The 26,193-nt window shown below is 33.8% G+C and overlaps 1 protein-coding gene and 1 long non-coding RNA gene across 3 annotated transcripts in view; one reads left to right on the top strand and one right to left on the bottom strand.

Moving 5' to 3' along the window:
• Positions 1-26,193, top strand: part of dati (zinc finger protein datilografo) — a 211,583-nt gene that overhangs the window by 32,976 nt on the left and 152,414 nt on the right. The window contains exons 3-4 of the mRNA XM_074122726.1: positions 14,480-15,499; positions 18,397-18,456. Of these exons, the coding sequence (XP_073978827.1) occupies positions 14,774-15,499; positions 18,397-18,456 (786 nt within the window). The 5' untranslated portion in view covers positions 14,480-14,773. The remainder of the gene's footprint in view (positions 1-14,479; positions 15,500-18,396; positions 18,457-26,193) is intronic.
• LOC141451400 (uncharacterized) lies at positions 2,563-11,967 on the bottom strand. 2 transcript variants are annotated; one of them, XR_012456742.1, is made up of 3 exons: positions 11,939-11,966; positions 11,768-11,847; positions 2,563-3,505 (listed from the first exon to the last, which is right to left on the bottom strand). It is a non-coding gene; the product is annotated as an uncharacterized lncRNA (long non-coding RNA). The 2 variants fall into 2 exon arrangements; XR_012456741.1 differs by having other exon boundaries at positions 11,768-11,967.

Genomic DNA, 26,193 nt, shown 5'->3' with positions numbered 1-26,193 from the left:
CCCCTATATGTAAGGCCCCTTCCAAAATTTTGTGTACCTTTTGGCGTTTAATCAACCCTTATACTTAACATTTTAAACTGTAAGCGTTTTCGCTGACTCCAGCAACTTGCAGACTCTAAACTTTAGGATTTAACATTAGTAATGCTAAACATTAGTAATCGCATTCCCCAGCAATATGAAATGAAGTTTATTCCTTCAGGTCACATTTCCTACAAAGTAGTTCCTGATTAGGACCTGCGACTAGGGTGGTCATGTTTCTTAGCTCAGCTGGAATGATCTCAAAGTTCCTCATTTCTGACTTTCTTTGGCCAACCTTGCTGAAACTTCCTTTGGTGAAACTGAAGCGATTTTTATTCATTTCTATTCAATATAATTTTCAACTTTATCCTCCATAGAAGTCCGTGAGTCTCCAGATACGTAGAATCATCCGATATTGAGAACACTGTTTATTCTAATCTATATGTTTCTAGATCAGTCTCAGCTAAACTAGCTCTTTCAGCTAGTAGTTTGAATAATGTTAGACGTTGTTAGCAAAATATTCGGCGAAGCAAACTCCTGTTTGTTTTTTGGTTTTTAATTTTAAAAGCTGTGCTTTTTTGTGCAGCTTTTTTCACTAGGATTTGATGTATGATCATAACAATGTATGTGTTGGAGAGAGTCAGTTTAAGGCAAGAGGTGATCTCTCGAGTGTCACTGAATTAGAGAGCAGAAGCTGGGCAATCTGGTTCAGATGAGCTTGTACGATGATATGGATATGGATGAAAAGAAATCCTTGCATTCTGAAGAATATAAAACGTTACAACAGCAGCAAAAGCAATATCAAACCTAGGTTAGGTAGCTCTAACAGGGAAACTAGGCAAAATTCATAGAAAACAGGAGATGACGTTTTCAGGGTAGTTAGTATAGTATGGTTTGGTTTGCCAGTTTGGGCTATAGTTTCTGGGCTGGCTCTTCATTGGTGTGCACGTATCGGGCTAGGGCTCTTTGCATAGAACAGTACACAGTATGGGCCTTACTTTGTGTGGGAGAGAGACAGAATGGGTATTTTGGGTTCACAAACTGAACTGGCTTGCGACCTTCTCTCTTCACGGTTACACCATACACCCGAGGATTTTAGGTCTCTGCATCCTATACTGATGCATCTATTATATTGTGCTTTAGTATTATATATATATATGTGTAGTATTGCAATGTACGTGTGGGTGTTCTTGGGCTCCGTGTGTTTGTATGTGTGTTGTCACAAGAGGCCTGCGAGAGTGAGATGGATTGAGAGAGAGAGGGGATATGTAGAGTGCGCTGTAGGGCGGCCATCTTGTCTGCTGCATTCTGACCTCCTACTATTGCCACGTATATGTATTGTCTATGTGTATGTGTATATAGGGTATGTGTATGTAGAAGAGGTATGAGTGTTTGTATGTGAGTGGTGTATGTGTAATGTATACTTCGAAGTCTCTGGTAAACTAGTATCAGACTGTGTTGCACTTGTGTATGCACCTACAAGCAAGCCGCGGGAGTGCAGTGCCGTTGCTGTTGTTGTTGTTGCTGTTGTTGTTGATGATACAGTTCTAGTGTTGTCATTCTATCGCGTTTTCGTTTTGTTATTCTCTCTCTCTCTCTCTCCCACAATCGAAATTTCTCTTTCTCGCGGCGAACTCCAAGTGTGTGTATAGTAAAAACGCCACCAGATTTTTTTACGTATCGATATTATAAAACACACTACTGCATATTGACCCTCAAAGCAGAAGTTTCCATACCTAGATGCATCAAAGAATATCATCTATGCCTGAGGTTCCAAACTTTGGAAGCCATGGTGATGGTATCTTACAAACAATGGTAAAAATATATAATCATAAATTTGTTTGATTTAATTTGTCCAAAACTTCTAAAGTACAGAAAAAAAAAGTCTCTAAAAGTGCATTAACTATATAATACACGATTTGGTTGACTTAACTCTTATACCAGAGTAATGCAGTGCGAAATGGGCAAGTGAAGTTAAAATCTCTTCATCAAACTGATTTATCTGCCACTGAGAATGACTGAAAGTCTGAAGCTGATCAGAGATACAATAAGCATGCGCACTACAACTGATAAAATCATAGGCCCTTTAAAATAAATTTCTATTTTACGAGTATTCTCTCTAAAAATTAAAAATTCAATTCTTGCTCTTTAGCTAGCCATAAGTTAAAAATAAAATTCCCAATAAATGAAATTTGGTAAAGTTAACAAAATTAGTTCCATAATTTTGTTAACTTTAAATAGAACTACTTTAAAAAGTAACATCTGGTCTGTTCAAGATCATTGTTAAATTTCTGTGTGAATAACATCGGCGACATTAGTAAATAATTTGGCTATACTGACATGCACTTAAAGTGCATCTGCTATACATTATACAACTGTGCATAAGTAGGTTCCAGGTGCATCAGTCTTACTTTAGTCAATAATAATTATTACTTAATTTTGTATATATGTTTGAGTCTATAATCTAAATTAGAGATTAGCCTGGTTTTGTTAAAATTCCATTTTCTCTATTATATAAAGAACCTAGGGAAATTAAGAAAACTATTAAGATGGAAAAATGATTTTTATTAAAGAAGCTCAACTGAAATCTCAAAATAGTTTCTTAACTACAAGTAAATATTCTGCCTTTTTCAGTCTGGTTTTAGGAGCGTTTTGAAAATGTGACTTCCTGAAGATCGTATTTCTTCAACGTTATAACTTACCTTACAAAGCCAAACACTTAGTTGTGTTTTATATCAGAAAACAGTTGGTTTTCCTCAACTCATTTTCCTTTTTCTGACAGCAACCAAGTTGCTAATAGCTTTTTGCTTGGGTTTCCATTTCAGTTTTCTTTAGAGTACTCCTTCTATAGCAGCTGCTCAGCAGTCTCAAAATGATGCAAGTTAATTTTCTCAACAAAATAAACTTCTTTAGAATATTTGTTGTTAATTTAAGGTGCGTTAAATCTGTGGTAATGGCACCCTGAGCTTTTTCTGTGCACTGATCTCCGCCAGACAGTGTTTTCTCTTTACAGACAACATAGTCTATCACCAGGACAGTGTGATGGAAGAAACTCTTCCTGGGAAAACGGAATCTAAGAGCCAGTAACTGGATTCGAACCCGGCATCTTAGCGTGAAAATCCAGTACGTTTAACCACTTAGCCATCTCCAGCTCCTTACAATTAAAATGTATTTATATCTTATTAATATACCAGTAAAAATGAAGACTCTTAAAGGTGTAGTGATACGACGACTAAGGTACACATATCGGTTCCTCAATTCTCTTGGACATATCGAAGAGTTCCGTATGCCCAATTGTACCCAAGTATAGCATCAACCAACTTCTAGTCTGTCTAAAGCTAATCACAATCTAAGAACCATGGTTTAAAAAGCGTCATATTTAAAATTTAATTTAATTTTAAAAACTTTATATTGGAAGTTCCGCTTCAGAACTTGTTCTCTCACAGAACTTCAGAACTCTTCAGTTTTCCAAAATTTCCACGGCCACCTGTATAAAAACAAGAAATATTATTAATTTACATAAATTGTGCTAATAAATATATATATTTTGTAAAAATTATTAGATATTTTACTTGACCATTATTTTATCGATTGTTTCAAAAAAAATGACTAAACGACTTTTTTTAAATGTTGTGTATTATATACCCACCTAAATTCTTATCCATTTTATTTGAAGTTTAGAAAATCATTTTGGGCAGGAGCTCTGCTTTTTAAGCTCCAATTTCAGCTTCAACCAATTGAATACTGCTCCAAAATCTTTTAATAAGCGGTTTCAGTAAACTTGGGAGCTTTTCATCCTCTTGCATATTTGTATACATTTTTCTTTTCTTTGTAACGTACTTTTTTGGATTTTTTAGGAGAATTTTCGCATTCCTTTTCGGAGGAATCTGCTCGCTCAATACGTTTGTCTGCTGTACAAAGAAGCAGTTTAGGAGTGTAAATTGCAATCTGTCTACAGTGACCGATTCACAGCTCTTATCAGTGACCGTCTTTATTTATATTGTCTAAACGTTTGTGATTTCCCCCCCCCCCCTTCAAGTATAATATTAGAATTGTAGCAATTCACAATGTAAGGAAGTTGTTCGATTAATTTACGTTATTTATTTAATGGTATTATTGTTTTTGTTTTTTCAAATTTTTAATTAAACACTATCACAATACATGAAGAGTCGTTGTTATCATTTTTTTATATTTTAGTTAATGATAATCTCTGTTTTTCTTATTTTTTTGTATGATAATTTTTTATTTTGATAACCAAGGCATTATCCAAGAAGCTATTTCAGTTTTCTGTTTTTTGAATTTTCCTCCTTTTTATTGAAATAAAAAATAGAATTTTCTTTGCAGGCGATATTTGATCAGAGTTTAAATTAAAAATTAATCATAAAAAATACAAAATTAATTATACTATTAATTAAGGCTAGCGAGCCACAATTGTTACTTACGCCTGATTTTATTTTACAAAAAAAAAATTCATTTCAGTACACGTACAAAATTCAGTACGAGGGCCGTTTGAAAAGTCCGTGCAAAAATAAAAACTACTTAATTTTTTGGGGTAAACCTTTTTTATTTTTCAACATAGTCTCCTTTTAGGCTTATACACTTCGTCCAACGCTGCTCTAGTTTGTTGATCCCTTCCGAATAATAGGATTTGTCCAAGTCTGAAAAATAGCCATTCGTTTCTGCAATCACCTCCTCGTTTGAATAAAATCATTTTCCCGCCAGCCATTTCTTCATATTGGGGAACAAATAGTAGACCGAGGGAGCCAAGTCTGGAGAATAGGGGGGATGTGAAACGAATTGGAACCCTATTTCCATTAATTTTGCGACCACAACTGCTGAGGTGTGAGCTGGTGCGTTGTCGTGATGGAAAAGGACTTTTTTTGTGGGCCAATCGTGGGCGTTTTTCTTGCAGCTTGGTTATCAAACGGTCCAATAACGATGAATAATATGCACCAGTAATAGTTTTACCATTTTCCAGATAGTCGATGAGGATTATTCCTTGCGAATCCCAAAAGACAGTCGCCATAATCTTTCCGGCCGAAGGAACGGTCTTCGCCTTTTTTTGGCACAGATTCCCCCTTGGTAACCCATTGTTTAGATTGTTCTTTGGTCTCAGGAGTGTAGTGATGTATCCATGTTTCATCCACAGTGACGAAACGACGCTTAAAGTCCTGCGGATTCTTCTGGAACAGCTGCAAATCACTAGGATTCCTCGATTCAAACGAATGCCAAACACAAAGAAATAGACCGGTCTGGCTGAAACTTGGTGTGTGTTCTTCCAAGAGATGCTACTAACTAAACATAACCTCGATACGCGCCAGTGGTGCTATCTCTCTGACTTTGCACAGACTTTTCAAACGACCCTCGTATGATTTGTTGAGAATATTCAATAGACTATTTTTTGAGGGAATCGTGGTCAGATGTGAATGGCATGCTGTGGATTTTTTAAAGATAGGAACAGGTGATGTTTCGGTTTTAGGTTTCTTAAGTTGGTGCTATTATCTATTAAATCATGTAGAACTAAGAATTAGCAATATCAAGTCTTCAATGACGTATTAAACTCTTTTCTGCATTACTTAGGGAGTTAAAGGCCGTAGCTTGGTTTATCGTCTTGGACGACGCACCAAATTGTCCATTGAACACAAACGCTTAATATACAGTATTATCCTCATACCTATGTGGACTTACGGACTAGAGCTGTGGGGGGTTCAGCCAAACCTAAAAACGTACGGACAGTGCAAACATTTCAATCAAAACTCCTTCGACAGATAGCTGACGCTCCTTTCTACGGTGACTAACCACACTCTTCACAATGACCTCAACATCCCCATTCGTACACACCAAATCGCCAAGAAATTAAATATCAAAAATTCCATACTGCTCTCTCTACTTGCTCCAATCCTCTTGTATTGTCTCTCGTCTCCTCTGACAATCCTCCTCGCAAACTGGATCGCCAGTGGCCACGCGACTTCCTTGGAAGTCTGAAAACCTAAAGATCATTATATCCCGTTGAGAGTGCTAACACTGGGTAGTTTCTCTCCTCCTACTCTTCACGTACCAATTGATCTTAGTACTTCCTGATTTACTTATTGTATACAATGTATATACAGATTGTAGATAACTTAATAAATTATAAATAAATTAATAATATCATTTAAAAATTTGTATAAAACACTTAGCTCTTTTAAAGTTTACAGGGCCTTATTTTTTGACTGGCCTTATAAAGGTATCCTTCTCTTTTAGTTTTATTTATTTATACTCAGAATTGGGGCAGATTTCCGGTATATCGAAGCGGAAAAATCACTCATGATTTGTTTAAAGTTTGTTGCAAATTAAGCTTGCTTTAAACAAACACCTTTCTTGTTAAATTTGAAATTGTTAGACTAAGGTGAATGAATATCTGATTTCATCCTTTTGTCCGCAATATCGATTTTGTTTCAGTTTAATTAAATAAAGGAAAGTTTAAAAAAGAAAAAGAAAAAAAGAAAGACCAGGTCTGATAAAAATTAGATCATTATCCTGAGCGTTCAGAAGTTAGACTTACATGCGTCACCTGGGGGTCGCAAAGAACAATATAAAAATGCCAACCGCCTCTCACTCTTTTTGTATCCTTGTTTCACCTTGCACTTTATATTCGCTTCTCTGTTTTCCCCTTTTGGTGTCTAGTTGGTAACACAAAAAAAAGGTTGAAGCCGCTAATTTGTCTACCCTCGTCTACACACATATCTAGAAGCTACACCCACCTTTTACAAAACTAAAGGGCCGTTCGTGTTTTGCCCTTTTACAAACTTCTCCACAATTGTTTCACATTCTCCATGAATGTGTCGCTTTGTTATTGTTTGTGCCCTCTACTTCTTTTTTTGATTTTATTTGAATTCTGGTCGCAACTTTTTTTGTGTGTCCGTATCACTTTTGTTCTTCTACGACTTTTGTCTTTTTTTGTGTGTTATCTTTATTCCCGTACTCATTGCTTTTTATTTACCATCGCTGCTACCTTTATAACAACCGTATGAACTCTATCCATTGTTTTGCTCTGTTAGGAGTTTTCAGTTTTTCTAAAGGCTAGTAAAATAACTGCTTACTTAATTTTCCTTACGTTAAATAATCGTGAAAGCTTATTAAATCGTAGACAGTGTTCTACTATTCCAAAATCTGAAATTATAATCTGAACATACGGCAGTTTTAGAATTTCCGTTAATTTTAGAAAAAATTATGTTGCCAACACTTTGATAAAAGTACCACGCGCGGGGTTGTTTACCTATTTCCGGTTAACTTTTCTTTTTTTTTCTCTTTTTAAACTAATAGTTGTAGTGCTCAGTCCAGGAAAAAGGTTTCAGCTGCTATAAACTTTCCAAACTCGAAAGAGTTTTGCAAAACATATCAAGTAAAACAACTCAATTTTGGAGAAAAAATAGCTCAAGTTCATATTAATTACAGCTACTATCGAGTTTTCTGCAGAAATAAATTACAATAATAAATAGCAATAAAGTTGTAAAATAAATGATTCAAATATAAAAGACCTAATTTCTAATAATAATACTAAGGAGAAGACGACAAGACGGAGATAGAGGGGCAGATTGTTGTACAGATCGATCTATTCTAGGTCAATGTTGTTCCGTTATCAGTTTAACTGATAAGACAGACTGGCACTTGTTATATTTACTTACTGCAACTGTATTTGAAGGTCCGTTATCATTTCCTATTTAAACTAAACTCCTGTTATAGTCACGTGATTTATATTTTCATTTTTTTCCCCCCTTTTCTATTTTTATTTAAAGAAAATGTGAGAAAAGGTGAAACATTTTCTCAGGTGTACGGATGTGGTAAAGGGTGGGTAAAATTGAATTGATTGGATTATTAAATTGGAAATATTTATTTAATTTTGACGGAGGCAACTAGCAAACTTACTTTACTATTAACATTATTTCTTCCATATAAAAAGTACTAAGATCTCCCACTTTGAGATTCACGCTTATACCCACTACACCAACATCCGCCCCAACTTCGGAAGGGAATTAATAAAATATTGATCATTTAAAAATTAGAAAATATCCGGTAGAATTATTAATAATGCAGAATTTTTAGATAAAAGAGTTCGAAACAATCTCACCTTTAAAAAAATATATATGTATTTCCGAATTTTAACTTTCTCAGCTTTCCGAAACCTCTGAATAGCCTTGAAGGTTATCTAAATCAGGACCCTGTAGATCTACATTATCTCTTCAGAAACCTAATCAATATTATTTCACAATTATGCTTTAAAACAGCTAATTTTTGTTTTTTTTTAGAAAAAGAAATGTTCATGGCAAAGTATTTACTTCTGCCTCTGTCCAAGACAACTACTTGGTAATTGAACATTAAGCTCTGCCTGAAAGAAAATAAGCGATTACTTACTCTGTACTTACCTTAATGGGAATGCAGCGCCTTAGCTCTGCTTCCAATGCAACTGTCCAGTCTAAGGATTCTAAATCTAGTCTACTCATAGCCCAAATACTCATGCATACGATCGTATATCCTCCTCAACCTGGCTATGGTATCAACCTGGTTTTTTTTTTAGCTACCAACAACCCAGAGATAAACGCTATGAAGCTAACCATTACTGGAAGCTGTACTATATCCCAAAACCACGATAACCGCTAGTTAGGAGCAGATGATTGAGGAAAAGGGGCCTAATCAGCCATTAACCTCTTTTTTCTTAGAATCTGTTCATTCCTGATGCATTTAAAGCATTTAATGATCAAAACATTGGTGTTCTTGTGTAATTCTGTAGGATAGAAAACCTAGAATAGGGATTCTATAAGAAAAACCTCTTTCACTTTAGGTAGAGTGTATTACAAAAAAAAAAAATTAATAAAAAGAAAGACAGAATCGTCAGCACAAATCCTGGATAAGACTCCTGTGATCTTTAATTATGACCAGAAGCCTAACTGAATTTAGTTGAATAATAAAACTAAGCAGTATTGCTTAGACCAGTGGTCGGCAAACTTATTAGCCAAAGAGCCAAATAAGAACATTACAACGATTTAAAAAAAAAATTGGGAGCCAAATCTGCTTGTTTAGTAAACTTTTATTACACTAAATAAGTAGTACGTTGAAAATGATCATGTCTTCCTTCTCCAGGTCATTCAAAGCAGACCACTTGTGTTGTGAACTAAGATCACATTTTTTCTTCTCCAATATTTCCAATTCAACACAAAGGCGTTCGAATTTAGAGCGCCATATCTCCTTGTTTTTTAAATCCAGCAATTGTATTTCAAAGCTACCAATGTCAGTTTCAAAAGGAGAAAATTTCAACTCGGTTATCGTAGCATTAAGAGGATTTTTGACAAATGCTAAAGTTGCTCTGCTGTTTTTGAATTCCTGAAACCTGCTATAACATACGAACAATTTTAGCCGATAGCTTGTACATGGTTTGTGTTTACGTTTACGAAAACTAATAAAATTAAACTCCATGTTCATTACGTATTTTTACAACAATATAAAATTTTAATTACCCATCTATCTTTTAACTTAAACAAAAAATTATAAATGTTCTCGATTTTAAATTTTAATTTATCAAAATAAGATGTAATTTTTTTCTTACCAAGTTTTCTTTTTAAATGAAAATATTATTGCGCCTTCCGTGGATATTTGTGCCAGAGCCGCACTTAAGGAGCCAAAGAGCCACATGCGGCTCTGGAGCCGCATTTTGCCGACCACTGGCTTAGACTAAACTTAAAGCAAGAAGAAATTTCAAGTCCATTCTCAAGAAATCATAGATTCTAGAAGTTGAAAAATAAATCACTTTAAAAATAATTCAATCTACAAAAGTTATTGAAACCATTGCGCATTTTACAATACTCATAATCATTTTAAACAAAAACAAAACAAAAAAAATGCATTTTTTTTTAAATGCATTTTGCAATCTTTTATAATAATAATTATAGTGATAAGATAAAAAAAATATATATACACCATAATAATAAAAATAAAAAATAATTAAAATTAAAAAATAAAAAATTCAGTTTCCATTATTTTGTCAATTTATTTATTTAATCTTTGATAATAATTATTAATTATTAGTTCTTTGGCAGTGCATATGCCAACTTCATCCACAACCTTTTATAAACAACCCCACTTACGGAATCATATTCTTAAAGCTATGTACTTAAACTTAAGATTCATTCACACCATAAATTACATTCATACCTACGAGGGTCGTTTGAAAAGTCCGTGCAAAGTCGGAGAGATAGCACCACTGGCGCGTATCGAGGTTATGTTTAGTTAGTAGCATCTCTTGGAAGAACACACACCAAGTTTCAGCCAGATCGGTCTATTTCTTTGTGTTTGGCATTCGTTTGAATCGAGGAAGTCGAGTGATTTTCAAAAAATGGACGAAAAAGAATTTCGTGTGTTGATTAAACACTACTTTATGAAAGGCAAAACGCCTCAGGAGACTAAAGAGAAGCTTGATAAACATTATGGTGACTCTGCACCTTCGATTAGAACAGTTTATAAGTGGTTTCAAAATTTTCGGAGTGGCCATATGGGGCACAAGTGACGCTGAACGTTCTGGACGCCCTGTTTGAGGTTACTACTCCAGAAATCATTGATAAAATCCATGATATGGTGATGGATGACAGAAGAGTGAAGGTGCGTGAGATTGCTAGTGCTGTGGGCATCTCGAATGAACGGGTAAATAATATTTTGCATCAACATTTGGACATGACACAAGCTATCCGCAAGATGGGTGCCGCGATTGCTCACGCTTGACCAAAAATGAAATCGTGTGAAGTGTTGCAAGGACGGTTTGCAGCTGTTCCAGAAGAATCCGCAGGACTTTAAGCGTCGTTTCGTCACTGTGGATGAAACATGGATACATTACTACACTCCTGAGACCAAAGAACAATCTAAATGGGTTACCAAGGGGGAATCTGCGCCAAAAAAGGCGAAGACCGTTCCTTCGGCCGGAAAGATTATGGCGACTGTCTTTTGGGATTCGCAAGGAATAATCCTCATCGACTATCTGGAAAAGGGTAAAACTATTACAGGTGCATATTATTCATCGTTATTGGACCGTTTGAAAACCGAGCTGCAAGAAAAACGCCCACGATTGGCCCACAAAAAAGTCCTTTTCCATCACGACAACGCACCAGCTCACACCTCAGCAGTTGTGGTCGCAAAATTAATGGAAATAGGGTTCCAACTCGTTTCACATCCCCCCCTATTCACCAGACTTGGCTCCCTCGGACTACTATTTGTTTCCCAATATGAAGAAATGGCTGGCGGGAAAAAGATTTTATTCAAACGAGGAGGTGATTGCAGAAACGAATGGCTATTTTTCAGACTTGGACAAATCCTATTATTCGGAAGGGATCAACAAACTAGAGCAGCGTTGGACGAAGTGTATAAGCCTAAAAGGAGACTATGTTGAAAAATAAAAAAGGTTTACCCCAAAAAATTAAGTAGTTTTTATTTTTGCACGGACTTTTCAAACGACCCTCGTATATGTACTCGCTTCGGCGGTTACATACTATACTAAAATTGGGACGATTTAAGATCTTATGTTAACATGAACCTTTTTTCAAATAATTAATTTCTGTATTATTAAGGTAACTACAGTTTCAAAATTAGTTTAAGATTGTTTTGTTTTGTGTAAGGATATAGATTTAAGTTTTTAGAAGCCAAAAAAAAATCTACTTAATTTTTTGTCAAGCCATTAATAAAATTTAAAACAAATAATAACTTACGAGTAAATTGCAGTACATACCAATTATTATAAATTATTTATCGCCCAAGAAGAGGTTATCTGATGATGATGGATTAAATGATAAGCAATTTTTAAAAAAACTGCAGAAAAAAAATAAATAAATAACAATTAAAAACGAAAATACTTCATAAGGGTCAACAAAAAAAAATTAGCCTTGTACATAAATGATACCTGTCTAACATGAAGGGTCACACTCTACATACTGGGGTACTGATGGTTTTAATACTCTGTTAAAAAGGGAGAAGGGTTATTTGTTAGTTTAAGGGTGTGTCGTAAGGAGCGCCACCGGACGGCTTCTACTTTTACGCTGAATTGAACGTACTTTGGTTCTTATCAAGTTTTATTAGATTTTTGTTATGTTATTTTAAAATTAAATTTCTCGAAAATTTGGTGCTTTAATTTTTTTTTTTTTATTTAATGGTGAATTTTTAATATTTTGAGTCCCAATTATTCCATTCATTTAATTAGACTAAATTTTGTAAAGTTTATCTCATAATTTGGAATACGCCAAGCTAAATTACAAATAGACAAACTTTTTTTTTCTTTTTTTTTAAAAACAATTTTGCGTCCTCTTAAAGAGAGTGAACGCCTGTAGAACTGAATCAGAAGAATTGAATCTTTCAGCTCAACCTACGGTTCTTGTTAATCACAAAATGATTAAATATAGCAACTAGCTCTTGTAAGTCCCAAAATGTCTTTGGTTTTGTGTGATGTGAAGGTGTCCTCATGGTGGATGTCATCCATCCATTTGGTGCCAAATGGTAGTTTAGTTCATGATGTTAGGCTGGAATAACCGCAGTATACAGTAAGCACCTTGAAAGTTTATAGTTCTCATTGTATAGGATTTTGTGGCCGATTAAAGAAGCGGTAAGGAGCTCCTAGAAAGAGATAATCTAAAGACCATCAGCTGGATTCGAACTCGCGATCTGCGCCTTGGACTCCAGTATTCTCTCAACATTCAGCCTTCCCTATTTCTTGATTATTGTTTCAATCAAAGAACTTTGGATTTTTATTATTTATTTTTTTAAAGTAGTGTAAGTAGGATGGCTTTTTTGTTTGTAACAGTAATTTACCTTATTTCTCCCTATCGCCCTTTAACAAGTTCATCAAGATCAAGCCATTGCCCTTTACGAAACGATCTACTGTGACATGTAAGGATTCCCTACTAATCCATATCTACAAAATTGTCATTGAAGCGATATTCTAGGTCCTACTAAACTTCAAATACTGGCTAGTTTTTCGATGAGCCCATCTTGAATGTATGGGTGAGAGCTAAGGGATCCAGGGTGACTTTTATTTGTCGTAAAGACGCCGAAAACTTTGATGCAATTTGTCTGAAGTGCAGATAACGTTTTATTAGCCGTCACATTGTTTAAAAGCTTCTACTCTAAACTGTCTACGCAATTCTATCAATGTACTTCAATGGAGGTACTTCAAACTTGCATTATTACACAATACATAACCTCCAAGAATATCTTTCTCTTTTTTAGAACAGTGATTCGCTTCGATTAATTTAAGATGTTTTCTTTTTTGTTAAAAAATTCTTAATTAAAAATTTATTAGCAAATAGTTGGACAGATAGTTGACCACTGGTCATCATGCTTGGCCGAGGTGTGATAGTCCACCAATCGTATAACAAAAATTGGTTGAAGGATTGCTTTGGTGGTTTATCAGTGTGTGCTGTCTTATAGGGGAGGTTTGTGAGGAGAGAGAGTTTCCCCTACAAGAAGAGGATTTCCCCCACTATTTCCTAAGGAGCCCACCCCCACTACCTGCTTCACGCACACAGACAAAGGCGCTAGTAATCTTACACTACCACCCTGTGAAGTGTATTTTTATATTCTTAGATCTCTGCCCCACAGCTTGTCCCCTCGCCAGACCATCGTTCTCCTTCTTATCATCTCCCCTAGATGTTCCCAGCAGAGGGTGATAGATCTAGGGGGTGGTTAGGTGGTCAACTCTTTCCTCACGACTCTCCTAAGAGGGTCAGTAACAATTTTTTATCAGTACCTCCAGTTCACACTTGAGCTCTCTGAACAAGTGTCTTTGTGTTCTAGTGTTTGTGTTTTCGTACGTACATAGAGTATAAGGTGGCAAAAGAGAAGGGATAGAAGTTGAAGGGTGAAATCTTAGCGGGGGTGGCAGTGGAGGCGGTGAGGATGTAAGAGTGGGGAGTCGACTCCAGACGCCGGCGCGAGGGTAAAACTGTAAGGAAGCCCCCTCTCATGCTCAACACCACCACTGGAGGGGCAGACGGTTTTTCTAAGAGGCGGCAGTCTTGGCTGGCTGGGCTCAGTCACCGGCGGCACTCTGCCCCCAGGCCGAACTGTGCCGAGTGAGAGAACGCGCGCGCCCTAACCATCCAAAAGTGCTTATTTTTTCCTCAGCCCCCTCCACCTAACCAAAACTCCCCTTCTTAGACTTTAGCCTTCTCCACCTCAACCTTCTCTTCCTCCGTCCCTGCCGCCCCCTTTTTCCTTACTCGGCGGCGGCGGTGGCGGAGGCAGCGGTGGTGGTTTCTTACGTGCCCCTCCACCCCCGCGCTATAAGTCTGCCAGTTACTTGGGCCTGGTATCTCAGTCGCGTACCGACTTCAGGACAGGGACTAACCCCGGGGCCCCTCCTATCTCTTTCCTTTATATTTATTTAAATACGTAACGTCTTACTAATAATCACAAACAATTTTGTGTTCTTGTGCTTTTGTTGTTACAGTGTGAGGGTATCAAAAGCAACGACTGCGGCTTACTGGAGGACAAGACAGTCGCCAATCAACCAATATGTGCTTGTGATCTGATCCCTCGTTCGGACAGTGCGCGCGTTATTATTTGTAAAGTGTACGCTTTAATTAAGGACAGTGTTAATAACGTTGTAAACGGCCTCCGGTAATTGGGAGAGCAGTGAATATATTTGTTTTGTTTAATAAGAATCGTTAATCACAAAGGACTTTACACCGGCCTCAAGATTATCTCAACACCTTTGGACCTTCGTTCCTCTTCGGGGGACCAAATGTCGGCCGACATACAACAGGCGGTGCTTATTCAAAGGCCCGTCTTTAAGATGAATCCGGGGGCAGACTTTTGGCAACAAAGAGGGCCAGCGCCCACAGCGAGCCCTCAGCTTAGCCCTGAACCCCCACACAATGGACAACCTGATTATCAACAGCAAGCTGTTGTACAACAACAACAACAACAACAGGCTGTTGTACAACAACAACAACAACAGGCTGTGCAACAGCAACATCAGCAACAGCAAATGCAGCAACAACAGCTGCAACAGCAGGACCAAGTTGTACAACAGCCGCCGCCGGATTGTCAACAAATTCAACAACAGATACAGGTGCCACAACCACCTCAGCCTGTACATTCGCCACCACAGCAGCAGCAACCGCAGCATCTTGGTGGCGATGCCTCACAACAACAACAACAACAACAACCGCATTCCACACCGCCCATAGTGCACTCCCCGCAACAACAGTTACAACATTCACCGCAACAAGTGCAACAGCAAGTGCAACAACAACAAACTAACCCTCAACAATTATTATCACAACAACCACCGCCACAACAGCAGCAACAGCAGCAGCAACAACAACAACAACAGATTCAGCCGCAAACACAGCCTCAGCAACAAACACAAGATATGCCTCAGGATCTACAAGTACCTAGTGTCAGCCCGTCCTTACAGCTGCCTGACCCAAAAGCAATGACTGAAAAGTTGGTCAGTGAACTCCAGGTTAGTGGTCAAGTTATTTGGATAAAATTTTAAAATAAATTGATTTAATTGGTCACAAATAAAGTAAATTAAAAATATTATTTATTAAAACTTAAAAAATAGCACTTAGAAAAATGGAAAACTTGGGCAAAAATTGGTAAAAGTGGAGAGAAGTTGTTAAGTGTAACCTCGCATGCCGGCGGCATCTCGGGTGTCCACGTGGTTTCCACACCCTACCGTTCATCAAGTTCACTGCCTACCAACATTCCATCCCTCCTACCCTTACTATCGCACAAATATCGCCAACAACCCTCCGTCAAAATATTAAATTTAAACAAATTAACGTTTCTTATGGTTCATTTAATTTCAAAAATTAAAAAAATCTTTATTAAATTGAAACAGCAAAAAATAGTAAATTTCAAAAAGCAAATATAATTTAAAAAATAATAAAATGAAAAAGTAAAGATACAAAAATCATTAAAAAAAATAAATACCTAAATTTAATAATAATTAAAAGACTGGTTCGTAAAAGAAAAATAAAAATATATTAGCGCGTCTTGTCTAACTCTAATAATTAATTTAAAAAAATAACATTAATGCTTAAAAATTAATTAAAATAATTAATAAACACTTAAAATCCCCCCAAAAAATAATTAATTTTTTCCAAAATATTTACCTTAAATCATAACATTAATTTTCTATAGATTTTATTTCATTTTTTTTCTTTTCTGCAATTATTTTAATATAAAGTAATTAAAAAAATAGTAATAATTACATTTATAATACTTTAAAAAAAATAATAATATTATATATATATATGATAAAATGAAAATCCAAAAAACTTTAATTATAATAATAATACCTGGGCATTTTCAAAATGTATTCAAATAATTTAAAAAATTAAAAAAAAAAAAGTAAACGCGTGCTAAAAAAATGTATGACCAAATACATTTCAAAAATTTTTGTTGCTAATTATCTCAGATAAATTACGCATAAATTTAACATTTTAAAATTCATCCATTTAATTATTTTTTAAAAAAAAAATCCACAAATTTAAAAAAATTAAATTATTTTTAAGTTTTTGATTTTTTTTTTAAAAAAAATTGTTGTTTTTTAGCGAATAAAATCTATTTATTTAATTTTTTACGCGTTTTCGCGTGAGCTTTAAATTTTCAATTAGTAATTTCTGTTTCATCGTTAAGAACATCGTCTTAATGTAAAATTTTATTTTATATTATTTTTTATTTATTTATTTTTACGCGCCTTTATTTATTTATATTAATTTTTAGTGCAATTTTTAATATTTTTTAAATAATTCTACTTTATTATGTGCATAATTTATTTTTATCTATTTAAATTTTTTCCGTTTTGCGTGAAAGTTCGTCTTTATTCTTTATTTAATCTTTATTATTATTTATTTATTTTAATTATTGATTAAATTTCTATCAAAATACCCAAGTTTATTCATACTTAAAAAAAATAAATAAAAACAAAATTATCTTTAAATAAATTAAATAAATTAGTTAAAAAATTTACTTTGAGTAAAAAAAATAAATAAAAACAAAATTATCTTTAAATAAATTAAATAAATTAGTTAAAAAATTTACTTTGAGTAAAAAAAATAAATAAAAACAAAATTATCTTTAAATAAATTAAATAAATTAGTTAAAAAATTTACTATGAGTAAAAAAAATAAATAAATAAACCCATTTTTTTTTTTTTTTTTTTTTTGACGGTTTATTAAAAATATTAAAAATAAAGTGTTTTTTTTTTTGGTTTAAATTAAAATTTTGCCCAATTTTTTAAAAAAATAAATGAATTTTTTAATTTATTTTATGGGTTTGATTTTGTTTCATTTTTATTTATTTTTGATCTTAAATTTTTCTGATTTCTTTTAAATGATCTAAAAATTGAGTTTTATTGACCCCCCCCCCCTTAAATACCAATTTTTACGCGCGCAGAACGTGGGGGGGGGGGGTTTTAGTTTGAAGGAGAAAACTGTAAAAGGTGGGAAATTATTTTTTTTTTCCCTCAAGGAGAATAATTGGGGGTGATAGAGTAAGGGGTGGTTACCCCTTCTCTGTATAGGATATGCGCGCGCAATCACTTCCCCTATCAGCCTCCTTTTATCCCCACCAAAATTCATTCTAGAAACTCAAACCTGAAGTATTAGAGTCACTTGAAAGTTGGCTTGCTTAGATGTAGCAGGGACATGTTTGTAGTCGAGGAATGAAGTCTCCGTATAAAACGGATTGAACTTTAAAAAATTAAAATAAAAGAATTTGATTTTATTAAATTAAATTGAGCATTTGTGCAATTTTTCCTTTACAAAAAAGGAAAAGCCAAACTTGGTAAAGAGACTTTAAAGCTTCAATAAAATAAACTTTTACTCGAAATTTTCCTTAATTCCTCTAATATTCACCCAACTCAAATGAAAATTACGTAAAATAACTTATACATGGTGTTGGATTTTGTGTATTAATTAAAATTTGGCATTTTTACAAAAAATAAGAAAATGTATTGCTATAAATTTGGCACAAGGTGTTAGTAATTTTGGTTTTTAATGTAAAAAATAAGGTGTTGGTATTTAATTTTTGGAATTTTATTAACAAGCTTATAGTTATTATGTTGAACGACTAACACAGGAAGGGGGTTAATTTAGCGCTGGTTTAACTACATAGCCGCTAGATGTCTCTACGTGTTCTAAATAAAAACACAACCCTTCGTCTTTTCTCTTCTAAATGGCTGGCTTTCAAATTTGTCATAAAATAAATATTACTAATATTAATAGAATTAGAAATTTAAAAAAATATCTTTGTAGCTTTTTTTTTTCTAATATTTTGATTTCTTTTTGTCATTTTGTTTTTGTTTTTGTTTTTTCTTGCCTACATTTGCTTTTGGACGTGGAAAATAAACAGAACAGGTCTGGCGTAATTTCAGACCGTACCCTGGAAGAATGCTGGAACACCCTACAAAGGGTGAGTAGTTTTTCTCTTTAAAAGAATCTTTAAAAAATTAAAAGAAAAATTTATATTGACAGGGGGTTTTTTCTTATTATTAGATGTTTTTTCTGCATGAAATTTTAACTTTAAAGTTACCTTATTTCCGGAATATAGAAGGAATAAGTTTTTTCTAAATTTTCTAGCTTTTATTAATTGTAATTGAGTTAAAAGATCGTTTCCTCTTGTTGAAAAATCAAATAGCTTTTAGAAAAATCACAAGTTCGGCGATTATTTATTTTTGTGTAACGCATTTTGTACATTGGTTCGTCTAAAAATATCTTCGTTACTTTCACGTAATTTTACTATTTCGTGTCTTGCTGCATAAAGTAAAAAATGAACCAATAACGCTTTTAAAAGTAATTTTGTTTACGTTAAGATTAAGCATAAGTCCTTCAACGATAAAGTTCACTGAATAAAAAACTTAGAATTCCATAACTTTACGTAATTACCCTAACTTCTCATTATATCTTGAAAGTTTTACAGTTTTTATTGCAAATGATATCTTCTTGGGTGGAAAACAATTCAAGGCGCTTTTTCTTAGATCAATTTTTTTTCTGATTTTTCCAATTTTCATTGTGTAAATCCGAAATAATCTATTTTCCTTATTCAAAATTTTAAAAAAATTAACTAGTCATTTATCTTTTTCGAGAAGCGTGGCACATTGAATTCCTTTTTCAATTAATTCTGTTCGGAAAATTAATTGCGGGGAAAAACATATTAATTAATACTCTCGGACGTTTTGCATTTTCCTGTTTTCAGACTTCACGTGCCGAAAACTTTGTAAAGATCCGATTTACGATTCAGTAGTAAGAGAGAGAAATAATTGTTAATTGTTACATAATTTATTTTAACAATAAAATCATTTAATTTTCTTTATTTATCATTATCGGTTCGTAAATTATCAAATTTTATATTTATTGCCTAAACATTATCATCAATATTTATCGCTGTCCCTTATAATTGCCTAAGTAAAAGCAAGAAAAAAGCATAAATCTGAAATTTCGCTTGGAACATTTTATTGCGGGTAACTTTGAAGTCTTTTTTAGACCCAAAAAAACAAAAAAGGAAAACTATTCTTTTTGCTGCATGTTTTCTAAAAGAATAAGAAAAAAGAAAAAAAGAAATTCAGTCTAAAAGAGCATGTGTGTGTGTACCCTTTCATTCTGCATGCAAACAATTTTATCGTGCTGCACGAAAACACTGGTAAAATACTTTTCTATACACGCACATAATTTTCTGCAAAAGTAATTAAAAACAGAAAACTACGTGCTAACAATATCTCCTTTCTTATCCACATATAGTATAAATACCATGTTCTAGTATTTAGCAATTCTATGTATGTTTTTATGGCGTACAAAGCTTTTGGTATTATTATTTATATATTTATTTAAACAATTATCATACAGCTGATAATAGAAGATAATGAAAACTATATAATTTTCTTCATATTTACGAAAATCAGGCAATATTGACGTAATTTTTAAAAAATTTATTATTAATCTTATAAAACAAATAATGACACCTAATAAATCGCAATAAATTTAAATTTACTAAGTTGTTATTATACAAAGTCTTGAATGATAATCATCCGATGATAACTAGCGCTAGAATACACAGGATGCTGTATCCGGCTGCTTGTGGAAATACGCTCGGATTAAGTTTTTGAAAGGATCACTACAGTGGGATTTCAAATTTGTTTGAAATCCTAATCTTGTCAGATTATAGATTTTGTTAGCTCTTGCGATTTTCATAATGTGAGAATTTTGTAAAATTTAAACATCATATTGGTGTCTAATATGAGCTAGAGTTGGATTGGAGCAAAGTATGGCCAAAAGTGGCATGCGGAAAGGTGAAAATATGAATCGCTCTGAGGTCTGGTTAAATCATTTATTGGAATTTACCACTGCAACAGTTGTTGTAGAAATAAAAGAAAATCATGAATGGTGATGGCATTCTCTTCAATCTCCTTAGAGGATAACCTGGTAATGTGGAGGAAGATAGGTGTTCTAAGAGAGGGTTAGGATAAGCTGCTGTAGAGTGGAATGAAATTTGAAGAAACGAGTGTTAGCAAGATCTGTAATGAAAGGGATTTTGAGGTCATTATGGATAGTGAGGTTAGATACATAGAACGGAGCGTTAAGAAGTTTTCGAAGTATTTTCTGACTGTAATGTCTGGAGGCGTAGTGAGTTGGAACGCTTAGTCGATCCCCCATACTTCGATGCCGTATTACCAAATAGGTCGCAGTAACAGCAGATATAAGAGTCTTTTGTTTTGTAGGTTAAGTTTCGAACGTTTGTCAAGTAGTCTGGCGAGAAGTTTTGTTGCGTTGGTTAGTTTCTTGTCTTTTCAGTCTAGTATTAAATTTAAAATTAAGAACTATAAAAAATTTACAATATGTAAAGTTGAATGAGTAATGCTGGACTGACGTATGTACAAAATGAATATAAATGGTAACTATCCAATAATTGTTTGCCAATATCTGCATCGCGGCACCACCAGCTCATTAAGCTGGTCGTAAAAAAGGAAAGGAGTTTAGGCTAAAAGATGTTAATGTGATGATTGGTGTGTATAGTTCTTGACTAGAATGAAGTTAAAAGAAATATTGAGATCAGTATTAAGTTTGGATAGTTAAATCGGGTAGTTTTAGTGCAAATGACCAAGGATTTTGGGGATGGATGAGTCGGGATATGAATTTAGTTCTACAGCTCTTTTTGTCGACAGTGGTCCATAGGAAGCAGATATAAGACATTCTTTGTTAGCTGGTGATTGTTCTGAGCTGTATCCAAGCAATGAAAAGAAGTAATATATTCTAATCTGTGGATAGTCGCTAGAATAGATAGTAGTTAATTTCTTTTTTTTCTTTTTGTTTTATGATTTAAGGCGCGTCAACATCTAAGGTTATTGGCGCCCAGAGCTTTTTTCTAGTGCACTGCCGGCCTCCGGACAGTGTTCTCTCGTTACAATGTCCATCACCGGACAGTGAGCTGTAAGAAGCTCCTAGGAAGAGAAAATCTAAGGGTCAGCAGCTTGGATTCGAACCCGGGACCTCCGCGTGGGAGTCCAGTATGCTAACCTCATAGCTAATCCCTTCCCTTAGTAGCTTATTGTAAGGGTACCACTCACCGAGTCCAGGTTTTGGCCCAAACTAGCGCTGCGAGTGGGTAACTAGAACGGGCGAATAAAAACCTAAATTGTTCAATATTAAATTGTTAAGTTTCAGTAATTTAGAAGATAAACTCTAAACTTAGACAAAAAGGCTGCCTGCTGAAGTCTAGGTAGGTTATTGAATTGATTTCGGCTTTAGAAGTTAAAAAACAAATTACAGTTGCAAAAAAATTAATAACTTATTCAGATTCTTGCTCAGTTGTCAATGTGAGTACTTACAGCGGTATTGTTAGACTAGAAATCTCTTTAGCAATGACTGGACCATTTCGCCGTAAGATTCAAAAAGAAGGTTAAGTTCTATGCTGTGTTTAGCGCAAAGAAAACCGCTGTTAACTGTTTCCTTTTTCTTAATTCTATTTCTAAAAAAAAAAAAAATTAAAAGTCTCATTTTATAAAATAGTAATAGTTTCAAAACAAAGAGAATTTTAAGTTTAAACAACATCAAGTTCAGAGAATGTCCTGTCATTGTTAGGGGAATGACAGAAGAGAAACCTGACCGGGCGGCTAAGTTTGCGGTCACTCTAAATGAGACAACACATTTCCCAGTAGAACAAATAAACAATTACTAATAAAACAACAAAACGATAATTAATTCTGGAAGATCAGAAACGATGTAATGGAGATGACTTGGCCACTAGTAATCAACTTGCAGCAGCTACTCAACACTTCTAAAGTATCAATACATTTGATGTGTACTCAGTAAATTTAAAATTTTAAATGATTATACTTTATATGAATAACCAATTTACTTAAAATTAAGCATGATTTATTTTTTTTTACCGCTTGGGACTAAATTAGTTGAACTTTCATAGAAGTACGTACACAAATTCATTGAAGGGCAAATAAATTATGGCCGCTTATGTAGTGCTGCACGAGAAACGAGACAAATCTCGGTCTCGGTACCGAGACCGAGACCGAGACGAGACTCAAGCAACCGAGACCGAGACGAGACTTAAGCAACCGAGACCGAGACCGAGATCGAGACATGATATATATCTCGTCGAGAAATCTCGGTCGCGTCTCGGTTTTTCAAATATTAATTTTTAGCTACAAAATTATAAAATTGTGTTCTTTATTAATAAATAATCATTACGGGTATTGAATTAATTATTAAAAGATACGATTTTATTATATATGTTCAATATTACTACATCTATTTGACTTCGAATTACATAAGTAAAGTAAGCAAAGTAAAGTAATCGCCTATTTTTTCAGGCCAACTACCAATTAGGTGTCGCGGACGGAGGCGACTAGCAAACATACTTTACTGTAAATTTCTCATATTAACCATTAAATAAAATCCAAGGCCTAAGACCGGGAATCGAACCCAGTACCACAATACACATTAGCTTCGCAGGTCTCGCACCGCTCGGCTACCGTGGCGGCCCCCTTCGAATTACCTAATTTTTACATAAATTCACTAAATTTCACTATTCATATCATTCATTTATTCAATTTCATAAATTTCACTATTAATAATCTAATACTTTGAACTTAGATATTATTTGAATTATATTTTAGAATTAGTGAATTAATGAATTTGAAAAAAAAGACTATCTATGCACCTAAAAAATATTGCCACAAATTTTCGTTTTTAAGATACACTTTGCCCAAGCATTGATTCATAAAAGAGCTTTTACTGAGTCAGAAGTTAGAGAAGATCTTCTATTGGTCATTATCATCGCAGCTTGCGAAAATAATCTTTCAGATGGCACTGAAGTTGCACAGATACTAAAAATATCTTTCGCCATTCTAGACAAATTTTTGAAGGAATTCTCAAGTGTTTTCCACCATTCTAAAATGTCAACGTCTACTGGTGCTTGGTCTAATTTGGTGTAATAAATTATTTCTGTCTTCCATGCTTCGGTGATATTTGCTGATTTTTGAGCAAAAGGTGCAAAAATATTGATGCAGTCGTCGTCGTCGTCAAAAGGTGAATCATCAGATTCTTTATCTTCACCAACAGCCATAACTAATGGAGCGGGAAGTTTGTTGGGAGGTGTATTTTTTATTTCACGAATCGACTTGTTATAGCAGGCAGATATGTTATTTGGGTCTTTCATTTGGCGCGTTTTTAACATCTTTTTGAAATTATATAAAGATATATAACAGTAATAGTAATATATGATGCATTGAAGTGTAAGTAGTTGTCTTCTTTTACACACATTTTCATTACCAATATATAAATTAAAATAATTATTAGAAAATAATAACATTTTTTGAAAAGATTATTAATAGCAAACCGCTTTTGATACTTAAACAAAAATTCAAAAAACCGAGACCGAGATATCTCGACGAGACCGAGACCGAGACCGAGACTTGAGCGACCGAGACCGAGACCGAGATCGAGACTGCATAAAGTCTCGCCTCGTCTCGGTCTCGTGCAGCACTACGCTTATGTATTGGAACATTTTTTCCATTATGATTTCTTTTTGTAAGCGGACTTAAAAAAAAATAATAATAATAATAAGTAACTAAACTAAGTGGGGAGAGGCTGCGCGTATTGTTAATGAACCCATTGTTCTAGTAAGCTTTTTGACAAAAGGGGGTTCCATATGGTTTCAAAAATAAAAAATTAAAAAAAAAAAATCAGAAACGTTGGAATTGAATGTTGTCACAGTTGCCCTTTTTTGACGGCTGTTCGATCATTATTATTATTAAGATTGGATAACAATTAACTCTCTGGCACTTTATAAGGGAGCTTCAGTTTTATATTTTATTTTAATCAGGGATTAATTAAAAAATCCATGTGGCATAGTTTTTTTTTTTTTTAAAGGAATTTGTTTAACAAAACACACAACTGTAAAAAGTACACTACTGAATTGGTTCTTAACTCTTTCAAGTTTAATTAGATTTAGATATGGCTTCACATGGATTACATTTGATTCTGTACAAGTTTTCGCTAATTTTAGATGATTGGAATAAGTAATTTATTTCTTTTTATAATGCTGATTATTTATTTAATGATTTGTAATGGCAGCTAAGACAGTATTGTCACTATTTTAGATTAAAACAAAAATTAAGTAGATATCGTCACAAATTTATTGTTTAAAATTTCTATACAAAAAATCGTGTCTGCCCCAAATTCCTTTTAAAAAAATATAAAAAAATAATAGATTCATCTATCGTAATTTACATTTTCTTCGACTGATAAAAAAAGCTATAAAAATTAATTATTTAATCATTAATCATGTACTTGATTAATAAGTTCTCACTTGTACATTATTTCACATAAACAGAGTAATATTCTAAATTTAACATACAATCATTTAAAATGAAATAAGAATTGTCAAATTCAGTATTAATAAATACAATTTTAAATTTAAAATGATAAATTAGCCATAAATTTAAAAAATTATACAGTTACCCATGGTTCTGGTAACCTGAGAGAAACCTTCTTGCATACTGTTTCAACTAACCTCGCGATATTGTGCCGTAATTTTTTCTGTGATAGTGTGATAAATACGAGTATTTTTGTCTGAAAAGTGTTTCGCGTTTTAAATCAATTTGGGTTCAGAAATAGTGATGGATAACTTGTTTAAAACTTACTACTATAATAGTGGCCACTACTCAACAGTACGATTGCCTATCATGCCTGTATTGGAACTACTGTAAGTACAATTTAAGTATCTATAAAAATGGAGTTAACATATATGAGAACAATTTCAATTTGTTTCTTACTTTTTATACTTTCTAAAGCTCAAGTTAATTCTAAAAAAAAACGAACTTATCTTTTCATCTTAAGTGAAAAGTTTTTGTATTCTCGAATTAGTGCGACGATTATGGGTAATAATTCATGATTGGAAAGTTGTGGAAAGTGTTTTGAACAACATCTTTTTTGTTTTTCTTCTTAAAGCTCATGGCAAGCGTAGCTTTTCATTTCTTGAGATTCTGTATGTGAAACTCAGTGATAAACTCACTCCTCAGTTAAATCTTAGGCCTTTAGGTTGCTGTCAGATTAAATATATTCTCTTACTCTGTAGTCTAACATATATGTCTGCCAAAGTTTTGACAGTATCATTGAAACATGTTAGCTGTCCGTCCACATAGGGACTAATTCAGATTCGGATATCTTTTCCACTTTGTCAAATTTCATAAGGTTTCTAACAGATTAATTGACTTTTTTTTCTCATTGTGGTCTAACAATCGCCGGGGAGATTTTTCATTAATACTTAAAATCAAAAAAAGAAAAGTAATTCCCCAAATATAAGAGTTAAGGTGAACATTTTAAATAAAATAATTGCGAACAGGTTTCTGTAAGTGCTTAAGTGAGATATTTAGATTACTTTTTTTTTAATATTGAGAAAGAGATCCCCCTAAACGTTTTAGATATACCTCATCTGATTACAATTCATTTCACTACCATGTAAACACTGAATATTTAAAAAAACGTTCCGTTTAGAGGGTAGAATTAAGAATTGAATTCACAAAGAAGACGGTAGAGATATATTCATTTGCATGGAGCAGCTATGTGAGAAATAGAACCCTCTTGTTGAAGGTTTAGGAAATAGAAGAAAAAACTGATGTTAATTCGAACTTTTGCTTTT

Source organism: Rhodnius prolixus, unplaced genomic scaffold (assembly GCF_049639745.1).
Source record: "Rhodnius prolixus isolate KJV_2025 unplaced genomic scaffold, Rpr scaffold_8, whole genome shotgun sequence".
In the NCBI taxonomy this organism is placed as follows: domain Eukaryota; kingdom Metazoa; phylum Arthropoda; class Insecta; order Hemiptera; family Reduviidae; genus Rhodnius; species Rhodnius prolixus.
Note: the sequence above shows the minus strand (reverse complement) of the source record. Positions and strands in the feature narration are given on the sequence as shown.